The following is a 12,764-nucleotide window of genomic DNA, read 5'->3' as shown; positions in this document are numbered from 1 at the left end:
AAAAAAAAAAAAAAAAAAAACCATGGTCTGAAAGGAACCCAAAAAGCTCTGTTGGAACTTGGGTTTAGGAAAGAATCATTTAGTAATCCCAGATTCCTTTCCATGTCAGATGCAAGCAGTCTAGAAGGGAACGAGGACATGGAGATCGCTTACCCTATAACCTGCGGGGAGAGTAAAGCTGTCCTCCTCTGGAAGAAGTTTGTGTGTCCAGGAATCAACGTGAAGTGTGTCAAGGTAACTTCCCCTGTCTTGAGGTCGGATTTCAGTGCCTTCTCTGTGTCTCCTTCACCAGATCAGCTTCTGCCGGGAAATGTAAGGCTCTGATTCAGGGTCTCAGCATCCCAGGCGAAGGCTCTGCCACAGAACCATCATCAGCTTTTTATTTTGCAGCTGTTTTCACTTATTATTTGTTTGTTTGTTCATTCATTCATTCATTTATAGCATTTATTTATAACATTTATTTAGTTATTTTGCGTGGCAGCCATGCAAAGGTCAGCGGGAACTTGCCATCCTCTTCTGTCTTGTACCATGGGATTCACCTGAGCATTGAACTCTGCTTGCCAGGCTCGGCAGCACAGCTGCTACTCCTTCCTGACTTGGGTTCTGCAACCCTGGCCAGGGCATCGAGAGAGTGAAGAAAGGGCAGCCACATGTACAGTAAAGCTGGGTCAGGTGGGGTGCTCTTAACCGCTACCTGGAACCTCAGCACAGAGGGAGAGATTAGCTGGTCTCTGTGGGTGAGCAGTCTCAGGCTGGAAAGATCAAGGAGGAGGAGGAGGAGGAGCAGGAGCAGCAGGAGGAGGCTGCCATGGCTGGTCTTTGCTCACAGTGATAATTATTCATAAGCACTCACTCGTGCTGGGGCTCGTGAGCCTGGTCTGTAATGGGTAAAGATTTTGCCAGTTGCCACATGGTCTTGAAGCCTTGGGCTTCCTCAGCATGGTTGTGCCCACATCAAAAGCCAGCATAGTGACACACCTTTATTTTTTTATTTTTTTTTTTTTTAAAGATTTTTATTTATTTATTATATGTAAGTACACTGTAGCTGTCTTCAGACACTCCAGAAGAGGGCACCAGATCTCGTTAAGGATGGTTGTGAGCCACCATGTGGTTGCTGGGATTTGAACTCCGGACCTTCGGAAGAGCAGTCGGGTGCTCTTACCCACTGAGCCATCTCACCAGCCCGTGACACACCTTTAATTGCAGCACTTGGGAGACAGAGGCAACCAAGCTGGTCTACAGAGTGAGACCCTGTCTTGAAGTAACAACACACTGTCTCAGAACTTCACTGACACAGGCCTTTCTGCTTCTGACAGGCAGCACATACCTTTATGCTGAGCCATGTTGCTGTCCACACGGCTGTTTTCTTATGCTATCACAGTAGAAACATGAAGATTTTGAAGTAAAATGGGCCTGGTGCCAGTTCCACTGGAGCATGAGTCTTGTCAAGCAGAGGGCATTGTCTGTTTTCACAGAGATAAACCTAGTACATAGTATGATGCCTTGCTAGTAGTGACAGGACCTTGTGCATGACAGTGCTGACCCTGTGTGGTGCCTAATATATAATAGTGTTTGATAAGTACTTGGTCAACAATGAGTGAATGGCCAGAACTCTTCTCTATGTCTGCCTAGCTATGTGATTTTGAGCAAGGTATTTAATAATTAGTATTTCAGAGCCTTACCAGGCATTGTGGTGTACAACTTTAATCCCAGCACTTGGGAGGCAGAGATAGGCAGATTTCTGAGTTTGAAGCCAGTCTGGTCTATAAAGAGTTCCAGGATAGCTGGAGCTACACAGAAAAATCATGTCTCAGAAAAAAAAAAAAAAAAAAAAACTTCAGTCTAAGGAATTAAAATAGCGATCATTCTTAACAATATGCATACAATAAATGTACACACACATTTATATAGCACACACTGTGCTGTAGTGAAGGAAATTATATGTAACATGGCTAGAACTGGTATTCAGCATAATAGCCTTATTTTATTGCTATTGATAAGAATAAGCAGATGTAATATGTCATGACTGTAAACCATCATGGAGGCAGAAAGATTGTTTTGTGGGCAAGAGGTAATTCATGAGTGGAACCCTGTAGTCAGCCAGTCTTCTGCTACTTTGTGGATTCTTTTTTCTTCTACCTTTTATCACACTTTCAATCCCCTAACGTTAGATAAGAGGAAAAAGAGAGGATAGAGAGGAAAGGAAAGAGATCCCTGGAAAAGTCAGATGGGAAAGGGGTGAGGCATCAGTAGACAACTTCCTGCTGATATGGGCCTTGAGGCCTTGGGGCAGCTTTGATCTTTGCCGTCAGGATAGCTAATTTTTTTGTCTTGTTTCTTCTTTGTGCATTTTACTGCTTAGCAAACTGAGACCAACACAACCCACTTATCAAGGCCCTAGCATTTATACCCTCTGAAAAGTCCCCGGACCTCCACACATCGCACAGTCACAGAAACTATCTGCACAGGAGGCACATCATAGTCAGCTGTCTGGACGATCGGAGGCAGCCCCATAGCCCACACCTGGGATTAAAACGACAACATGTTCTTACAATAGTTCTGTGGTTTTTAGAGAAACTAAAACTCTAAAATTCTCACTACAGACCCTGTGTCAAAAAAACTAAAGGCAAGCCGGGCGTGGTGGCGCACGCCTTTAATCCCAGTACTTGGGAGGCTGAGGCAGGCGGATTTCTGAGTTTGAGGCCAGCCTGGTCTACAGAGTGAGTTCCAGGACAGCCAGGGCTATACAGAGAAACCCTGTCTCGAAAAACCAAGAAAACAAAAAACAAAAAACCCCAAAAGGTATGGTGGCTCACACCTTTAATGTCACCACTTGGAGGCAGAAGAAAGTGCACTCAATGAGTTCAGGGCCAACTTGGTCTACACATAGGGAGTCCTAGACCAACCAGGGCTATATAATGAAACCCTAGTCCCCCAAAACCAAGCAAGCAAATGAAAAATCTCATGAGAACTTGTCTTGGTAGTTTACATATTTGATCCCAGCACGTGGGAGACAGAGGCAGACAGATTGATGTGAGTTTAAAGCCTGCCTAGTTTACATGTCCAGTTCCAGGCCAGCCAGAGCTGCACAGTGAGACCCTGTCTCAAGAAAAAAATAAGGGCTGGAGAGATGGTTCACTCAGTGGTTAAGAGCACTGACTCCTCTTCCAGAGGTCCTGAGTTCAATTCCCAGCAACCACATGGTGGCTCACAATCATCTGTAAGGGGATCTGATGCCCTCTTCTGGTGTGTCTGAAAATAGCTGTAACTGTATATAAAAATAAATTAATCTTTAAAAAATATTAATTTAATTAAAAAAAAAGAAAGAAAGAAAGAAAGATAGATCTCCCAAGAGCATCTGTAAGTAGTAGTTTGTTCTGCCTCCCTCGGTGGCCACAGTGATCCCTGCAGATTGTCACCATGTGGCTTTGTGGTACCAGCCTAGGGCCAAGAAGGGTTCAGGGTTTTGAAGCTTGTCTACTATACTTAGGTTTTCTAACATCTTGAATCCTTAAAAAGTAATAATGATGGGGGCTGGAGAGATGGCTCAGCGGTTAAGGGCACTGGCTGCTCTTCCAGAGGTCCTGAGTTCAATTCCCAGCAGCCACATGGTGCCTCACAACCTTATCTGTAATGAGATCTGATGCCCTCTTCTGGTGTGTCTGAAGTCAGCTACAGTGTACTCATGTATATTAAATAAATAATTCCTTTAAATAATAATAGTACTACTAATAATAATGAGTTAGGGGGCTGGAGAAATGGCGCAGTGGTTAAAGGCACTGGCTGCTCTCCAGAGAACCTGAATTCAGTTCCAGCACCCACATGGCAGCTCAGAACCAGTCCAAAACTCCAGTATCAAGGGATATTGCAGTGGCTGTGTTGGGCGCCATATGTTTTAAGTTTTTTAACTGCTATGCTTTGAGCTCCTGGAGAGTCACAGGCGTGCTCCACAGATGGAACACACACACACACATACATACACATTAGGTCATTTTTAACCTACCCTACTGGCTCAGTGACTAAGCTCTTCTAAGCCTCCTGTGGCTACTGTGTCCTTACCATTTCTCCTAGCTTAACATCTCTAAATCAGCTCTCAGTTTAGTTGCACAGTTATCTTCTGTGAAGCCCATTGGTCTTGGTGCCCAAGACACTTTCTGGCTGCCCTTCCATGGGCCGGTTTCCCTTTCCGCCTTCATTTTGGAAGATTTTCCCTGTAGCTCTGAGTGTTCTGTTTTTCCCCCCAGGTATCTTGATTCTCCTCCTCCTCCTCTCTCCTAGCCTGCGGGAACCTGGAAGTCCCGCCTCTTTCTTACCACCCAACCATTGGTCGCTGGTATCTTTATTGATTGATCAAGAACCAATTGGAGAAAAGGACCTTTAGTGTCAGTTTTGGCAGATTCCAGATTAAATGAGAGCATCTAAACCAGTGTCCTACAGGACCTGATGCCTTCTTCAGGGTCTCTGTAGGCACTGCATGCATGTGGTGCACAGACACATATACAGGCAAAACACCCACCCATACACATAAGATTAAAAAAAAAAATCTTTAAAAGAGTCTTTAGTGTGTGTAGAGTGCAGGTGTGTGTGTGCGCAGTGTGTATATATATGTATGTAGTATGCGTAGTGCGTGTGTGGTATGCCGTGCATGGTGTGTATAGTGTGTGTGCAGTATATATATGTGTGTGTGTGTGTGTGTGTGTGTGTGTGGTATGGAGTATGTATGTGTATGCAGTGTATGTATACAGTGTATGTTTGTGTGTGATGTACCATGTGTATATGTGTGTGTACAATGTGAGTGTGCAGGTATTTGGTATGTTTGTGCAGCATGTGAATGTACTGTCTATATGTATGTGTGCAGTGTTTATGTATCTGTGTATATGTGTGTGCAGTGCTTGTGTGTATGTGTGTGCAGTTTTGTGTGTGTATGTGTGATATGCAATGTGTATAAATGTGTGTGCACAGTTTATGTGTGTGTGTGTGTGTGTATAACTGACTGACTTCTACTGCTGTATTCTATGGAATATTCCAAGCTAGCCAGTCTTCTAGCTTCTGTCTCTGAGCTCCATCTTATAAGAGTTCTGAAACTAATCAGATGATGGTGGTTCAAGCCTTTAACCCCAGCACTCAGGAGAAGAGGCAGGGTCTCTGTGTAGACGCAGCCTGGTCTATAGAGTGAGTTCTAGGATGGCCAGGGCTATACAGAGAAACCCTGTCTCAAAGAGCAAAACAAACAAATAAAAGGGAGCTGTTGCTACAGATACAGCTCACTGCATCTGCTTTTTATGTGGGTTCTGGGCTCGAGCTCAGTGTGTAGCCTTGCACAATTAGTGCTTTTACTGTTGACTTTTCTCCCTTATCTGTTTTTATTACTACTTAGATCTCTTCAGTTTGCTTAACCAACCTGTGGAAGACTAGACCCACCCAACCACCCAGTCACCCCCCACTCCCACCCCCACCGGCTTCAAAGTGGATTTGTACATGCCGTTTAGCACGTTTTCACCCTCATCTTCTGTGATGTTGTCCTGGGGAAGGACAGAGACTGAGAGAGGGATGCTGTCTGGCAGCCCAGGACAGGAGGTCCTGGTGTGGCTGTGACATTGTCTGGGAGCAGTCCTTCATTCTTCCCTTGCTGACCCACCTGCGTTGACACTGGCCCACTTTGCATTTTTCAGTTCAATGATCAGCTGATCAGTCCCAAGCACTTCGTTCACCTGGCTGGCAAGTCCACCCTGAAGGACTGGAAGAGAGCCATCCGGCTAGGCGGCATCATGCTCAGGTAAGTGCTGGTGACAAGCACTCAGTTGTGGGAGAGTCTTCCTTTCAGCTTGACACTTGTATCCATTCTGAAGGGTTAGCTCAGGCAGTCTACACCGTTTGGCTTTCGTAACTTATGTTTAATCCTTTTTCTTCCTTTGTGACTCGGGATGGAACCCAGGGCCTTGTGCCTGTGAAGCCAGCACTGTGCTGCTAAGTTACCCCTGCAGGCCCTAACAAGTCAATCAGTTTATATGAGCAACAACCTATCTATTAAAGCAAGCAAGCCAACCCAGCATCTACAGCACATCTCTTAGTCTTTCTAGTTGAGGTGAGCCTTGAACTTGCCCTGTAGCCAAGGCTGACAGCAGTGTGCCTGGCTGAGGCTGCTGGTGTCAGGAGGTTAGCAGGATCCTCTCTTGACAGAGAAGCTCTGAGTAGCTGAAAATTCTCCCTGTCCTCAAGTAGAGGCAGTAGTCTCGGGGCTGAGTAAGTCTAATGGCCATGACTGACAGGCCCCGGGACCATCACTGTCTGACAGAAACAAGTCAGTGTGTGGCGTAGCGCCCACCACACCCTTGCTCCATCAGGGTCAGGTTGTGGTTTTCTCTCGTGACTGCATTAGTTAGTATTCCACCTTTGACTTTCACCTTCTGATAGAAAAAAGTCAATGCAAAGAGTAGAGCCGTAGCAATGACATGGCTGTCACGAGTGCTGCCTGCTCTGTCGAAGGAGCTGGCTTCCCAGCACCACCCACATGGCAGCTCACAACTGTCTGTAACTCTAGTTCCAGGGGGTCCGGCACCTTCTAGCCTTCACAGAAACCAGTGTGTACTTAGTGTACAGACATGCATGCAAGCAATGTGCCCATACATACATTTAAAAAAAAAAAAAAAAATGAAGGTCAAGAGTCCCTCGTCCCCAGCTAGTGTGAGTGTCCCTTTAATTCCAGCACATGGGTCGAGCAGGGCTACATTGCAAGTCCCAGAGCAGTCTGGGCTACAGAAAGAGACCCTGTGTAGAAATAAAAGACAAGGGGCTGGTTCCATTGGGCACAGTTTCTCAGTGGTGGAGACTTACTGTCAGCAGAGCCCAGGCCTGAACCTGTTATATAGTTTGAGAGAAATGGCTTTCCTTACCTTTCTGCTCTGTTCTTCTCAACTTATTTATGTGCAGGAAGACAGGTATGTGCCCATTTCCCACAGATGTCTAAACGCAGAATGTCTAAAGATCTGTTAGTGGAACAGGTGACAGGATGGTATAAAGTGTAGTGTAATTAAACAGCTTCCTAATGATGTAGAGTGTACTATAATTTGCAGGCTTCCTGGGTTTTCTCAGGGTCTGTAACAGTAGGGGCTCATGGGTCTCGTTCCAAGGACATTTTCCAGAAGGGGCCTTATATCATCAATGTTGTGCAGTATTTCTAGGAGACTTCTTTTTTTTTTTTTTTAAGATTTATTTATTTATTATATGTAAGTACACTATAGCTGTCTTCAGACACTCCAGAAGAGGGAGTCAGATCTCGTTACGGATGGTTGTGAGCCACCATGTGGTTGCTGGGATTTGAACTTGGGACCTTCAGAAGAGCAGTCAGGTGCTCTTACCCACTGAGCCATCTCACCAGCCCTCTAGGAGACTTCTTAATTTTATAAATTTTATTTAGTTTTTGTTTTTTGTTTTTGTTTTTTTTCGAGATGATTTCGTTTTTAATGGATTAATTTTTTGCTGTTAGATTGAACTGACTGTGTCATATGTGTAAGACAAGGACTCCACCGCTGTGCCATAGCTTCTAGCAGCTAGAATATTATCCCTTCCTTTTTCCTTTCCTTTCCTCTTTTATTCCTCTCTCTGTCTTCTGAAATGTTATATCTCTAAAAGTGGCAATAAAATAGGTGTTTTGTCAATTCCTAAGAGATGAAGACAGGAATCGGGTTCAAGACCATCCCATGTATCACAGTGAACTGAGGCCAGCCTGGACTACCACCCATGCCTTCCTGGTCTAAGAATACGAATTCATCAGGATCTCTTTCAGAATCCTAGTTCTGTGATATACTCTAGCATTCTCAGCTTGAAGTTGTTTGATTTTTTTTGTTTGTTTCTGAGACAGGTCTTAACTTTGTAGCCTGGGATAGCATGGAACTTGCTATGTAGACTAGGTTGGCCTTGAGCTCGGCCTCTCCTTCCTTGTGCTGGCTCTGTCAGGTTTGGTGATAATGGAATTCCTACTTGTAAGTGTATCTGCAGTGGTGAAGAACACTGACACTCCACAGTCTCAGAAGAGTAGAGGTGGATGTGGGTGGGACCAACAGGCGTTTGTAATTCTAACTAGAATTTTCAGAATTTGATGACCTCAGATATTATTAGGCTTCTCTAATCTTTGTCATGGACAAAACTTGTCCCCACCTGCCCCTCTGGCCTACTTCTCAAAGGTGAAATGCAGGCTGACCTGCCCTTGTTTCTCCCTGTACAGGAAGATGATGGACTCTGGACAGATCGATTTTTACCAGCATGACAAAGTTTGCTCCAATACCTGCAGGAGCACCAAATTTGACCTCCTGATCAGCAGTGCGAGGGCTCCAGTGCCAGGACAGCAGACAAGTGTGGTGCAGACCCCCACCTCGGCCGATGGTAGGGGGTAGGAGACCACCTAGAGCCCGCCGTTTTCACCAGCCTTACTTTGTGCAGCGTCGCGCACCACTTCTCTCTGTGGTTTTGTGGCTTGACTTTGCATTTGAGACCCTGTCTCACTCACCATGTAGCCCAGGCTGAATATGAACTTGCTGTGATTCTGTGATTCTCTTGCTTCTGCCTCCCAAGTGTTAGAACCACAAACATAAGCCAGGTGCCCCTGGTATTTCTTCATTTCCAATTCTTGTGAGCACTGATGCTTTGTTGTAAGGTATTATAGCAGTCTTGGGTAGGATCTTACCCTGGAAGCAGATTCCTTTTTTTTTTAAGGGTTTACTTTATGTATGTGAGTACACTGTAGCTGTACAGATGGTTATGAGCCTTCATGTGGTTGTTGGGCATTGAATTTTTAGGACATCTGCTCGCTCTAGTCAACCCTGCTTACTCAGTCCCTGCTTGCTCCAGCCCAAAGGTTTATTTATTATTATACATAAGTACACTGTAGCTATCTTCAGATGCACCAGAAGAGGGTGTCAGATCTCATTACGGGTGGTTGTGAGCCACCATGTGGTTGCTGGGATTTGAACTCAGGAACTTCAGAAGAGCAGTCAATGCTCTTACCAGCTGAGCCATCTTGCCAGCCCATCCTTTTTTTTCCTTTTAAAAATGTTTAGTTTTTGTTTGTTTTGAGACTATGTTTCCATAGGCCAGACTCTCCAGGAACTTACTATGTAGCCCAGGTTGGCTACATAGTGTTCTCATCTCTCAATCTCTACAGTCACAGATTTGACTCGCCCATGCCTACCTCACTCTCTCTACTTGCTTTTTTTTTTTTTTTTTTTTCCTTGCAGGGCCGGTAGGGGGATGGTGATTTTGAGACAGTGTTTCTCTGTGTTACCCAGAGATCCACTTGCTTCTGCCTCCTACTTGCTGGGACTAAAAGGACTAAAAGCATGTAACACTACTCCTAGCCTGGCTGGCTATCTTAATTGATTTTTTTTTTTTTGGTTGGTTGGTTTTTCTTTTTTCTTTCTTTCTTTTTTTCCTTTTGTTTTGTTTTGTTTTCTTCCAGATAGGGTTCCTCTGTGTATTACTGCCTGTTGTGGAACTCACTGTGTAGACCAGGCTGGTCTGGAACTCACAGAGAGCAACCTGCCTCTGGCTTCTGAGTGCTGGGATTAAAGGCATGCATCACCACCACTTGTCCTGCTGGAATTAAATTAGAACTTAAATTTCCAGCACTCATTTCTTTCTTACAGTGCATACCAAGTATTGGAAAGATGGTTCTGTTCCCACAGTGCTCCCACAGTGCTCTCACTTTCATGCCCCTCTTGAGGCATGTCAGGCTTGAAGGAGACTTGATAAGGTTAGAGCAGTAGATTGGAATAACAAACCCATCAGTGGCAGAGAAGACTACTATGTGCAACAGGTGTTCTGCCTGAGTGAGCCCGAGCTTACTAGGCTAGACTTCCTCACAGATGAGCAGGGCGGGCACACTGTTCGTTTAGATACAGTCTTCTTATAGAGTCTGGCTAGCCTAGAATTTGCTGTGTAGGCCAGCTGCTCTCAAACTTAGGGTGGTTGTTTCGTCTTGTTTATATGTAAACAGACATAATCTGCTTATGTAGTCCCAGCTAGTCTAGAACTTGTGTCTCCTGAGTGATGAGATGACACTATGCTCAACTGAGCTTTTGTTTTAAGATTTATTTAATTTCATTCGTATCAGTGGTCTATTTGCATATGTACTTGCATGAAAGAAGAGGGCATCAGATCCCTGGAAGATCTCTGGAAGAGCAGTCAGTGCTCTTAACCACTAAGCCATCTCTCCAGCCCAGCCTTTGGTGGTTTTGAACTTGGGTCTGAAGCTCCTCCTTATTATCTGGGGGAGAGAAGAGAGGGGGATGAGCATGTGTATAGAGATGAATTCTGACAGATTCAGTCATGGCCTCTGGAGACACCATACTTACATAATACGTGTCTCAACTACTATTATAAAGCCTTGGGCACAGTGGCACCCAGGCTCACCTCAAACTCATGGCGCCTGTTCTGCCTCAGCCTCCTGACCTACCTCACACGGCTCTGTGGGATTGGTTTTGGTGTAGTTCTTGGTGAACCCTCATATCCTGAGAGTAACCAATAGGTGAGAAAAGGGAAATCTCTTCGCCTAGGCGCCCTTAACCAGCAAATGCTCTTGACCACTGAGCCGCCCATCACTGCAGTCTCAGGCCTGTGCCTATTATCCATGGATCTTTACCTAATCAATTGGGTGTTTTGTGTTTTGTTTGGTTTTTGGTTTGTTTGTTTTGTTTTTTCCTTTGTTTCTCTTGCTTTCGCATCCCAGGCTGATCCATTAGCTACTGCAACTTCAGATGTTTGTAGTAGGGCTCGTGACAAGCACACTGTTTTAAGTGATCCTAGCTCTTCCTTGTCCTCAGTAACTGTGAGTGGGGCAGCCCGGCAGGCACATCTACCCTCAGTAACTTTCAAAAACATCTGACTGGGAAGCAGATTGTCCTTGTATGGCTTTCTGTTCTTCTGTTCAGAGTAAAAAGAAAGCTTTTTCCTTTGCAGGGCACGTTTTCTTTGGGAAACTCAGTAAACATCCTGGCTTACCTAGAGATGTGGGTTTTTAAATATGGGCAAGAGGCAGCATGCTGAAGTCTCAGGTCTCTGTGTCTCTGAGGATGAGAGATGATAGCTAGGACTGTTCTCATAAACTTGACTGCTTTGTGTCTAATGGACTCTCCTTAGGGAACATCACACAGATCGCCATCTCAGAGGAGAGCATGGAAGAGGCGGGGCTGGAATGGAACTCAGCCCTCACCGCTGCTGTCACCATGGCCACAGAGGAGGGTATAAAGAAAGAATCTGAAGAGATTTCAGGTACTTTCCCATACAGCTCAGGGTTATAGACCTCTTTGTTACCTCTGCTGGTTTTCCTCATAAACATGAGCACTGATATAGCTGGGATCATCTCCTTTCACCCCAAGCAACCGTCCTGCAAAAGCACAGTTTAAACATGCATGGGGTGTGATTTAAGGTGGTCTGAGACCGGTTACACAGTACAGTACAGATGGGCGCTGTTTGACTCCATTGTCTCTGCTTCTCTCTAACCAGCTGTCCCATCTCTAGCACATTTCTCAGGCAAATCAAACTGGGAGATATTAGAAAGAAAATTCTGGTAGCAGGCAGCATAGTATAGTGATTATTAATTCCCTTAGAGGGACTAAGAAAAGCATCTCCACTTTCCTTTAATACATATTTGTTGCTGGCCGGGCGTGGTGGCGCACGCCTTTAATCCCAGCACTCGGGAGGCAGAGGCAGGTGGATTTCTGAGTTCGAGGCCAGCCTGGTCTACAAAGTGAGCTCCAGGACAGCCAGGGCTATACAGAGAAACCCTGTCTCGAAAAACAAAACAAAAAAACCAAACAAACATATTTGTTGCTATTTGCTGGGTACATACGTAAAGAGACTTAGTGACCATTCTAGGGAAGCCTGCAGACCCTCCCACCCAGGTGTTTGGTTTAATATAGAACTAATAAAGATTAATCTTTAGTTAATATTTAGTGTACTATCTTTACTAGCTAACCTTCATAACATTAAATCTTATCTAATCAAAAGCAAAATTAAAATTGAATTTAATCAAGTAATACTTAGCCTTAAATATTGAATGGCTAATTAATATTTAACTGAGTATCTTTATTGGCGTGAGATGCCTGTTTTTATAGCCAGAATCAGAACAAATCAAGGGTCTGACAAATTGAGGTAAATATCCTAAGCCCCTAGAGATGCAGGGACTAATAATTAGGTACCAACTTGTGGAAGCAGCCATGTTTCATGTTTTAATACAGAGTCCTTTTGAGTGGAGATGAACATTGTAGCCATGCGCTGAGGTCTCTGGGTAATATGTCTGCTCCCCTTCTGTCTCATCCGGTTTGTCCAGAGGACACGTTGATGTTCTGATGAACACTGTAGCCATGCGCTGAGGTCTCTGGGTAATATGTCTGCTCCCCTTCTGTCTCATCCGGTTTGTGCCAGAGGACACGTTGATGTTCTGGAAGGGGATAGCTGATGTAGGGTTGATGGAGGAGGTCGTCTGCAACATCCAGAAGGAGATGGAAGAGCTGCTCAGGGGCGTTCAGCAGCGGCTCATTCAGGCCCCTTTCCAGGTCACAGGTGAGTCCACTCAGTCCGGAATTAACCAGCATTTCAAATATTCACAAGTGGCCTCACAACTCAAGAGGCAGAGGCATCGCACCTTCATTTTACAGATAAGAAAAGTAAGGCTTGGCCGGGCGTGGTGGCGCACGCCTTTAATCCCAGCACTCGGGAGGCAGAGGCAGGCGGATTTCTGAGTTCAAGGCCAGCCTGGTCTACAGAGT

At 45.0% G+C, this 12,764-nt stretch overlaps 1 protein-coding gene across 3 annotated transcripts in view; it reads left to right on the top strand.

Annotated features, from left to right (window-relative positions):
• Nucleotides 1-12,764, top strand: part of Gmeb1 (glucocorticoid modulatory element binding protein 1) — a 37,186-nt gene that overhangs the window by 16,036 nt on the left and 8,386 nt on the right. For all 3 annotated transcript variants that reach the window (XM_021161119.2, XM_029476464.1, XM_021161118.2), the window contains 5 exons: nucleotides 110-234; nucleotides 5,673-5,776; nucleotides 8,225-8,382; nucleotides 11,134-11,265; nucleotides 12,421-12,558. In XM_021161119.2, coding sequence (XP_021016778.1) covers nucleotides 110-234; nucleotides 5,673-5,776; nucleotides 8,225-8,382; nucleotides 11,134-11,265; nucleotides 12,421-12,558 — 657 coding nt within the window. The remainder of the gene's footprint in view (nucleotides 1-109; nucleotides 235-5,672; nucleotides 5,777-8,224; nucleotides 8,383-11,133; nucleotides 11,266-12,420; nucleotides 12,559-12,764) is intronic.

This window comes from Mus caroli, chromosome 4, assembly GCF_900094665.2.
Source record: "Mus caroli chromosome 4, CAROLI_EIJ_v1.1, whole genome shotgun sequence".
NCBI lineage: Eukaryota > Metazoa > Chordata > Mammalia > Rodentia > Muridae > Mus > Mus caroli.
This window is presented reverse-complemented; position numbering and strand designations above follow the sequence as displayed.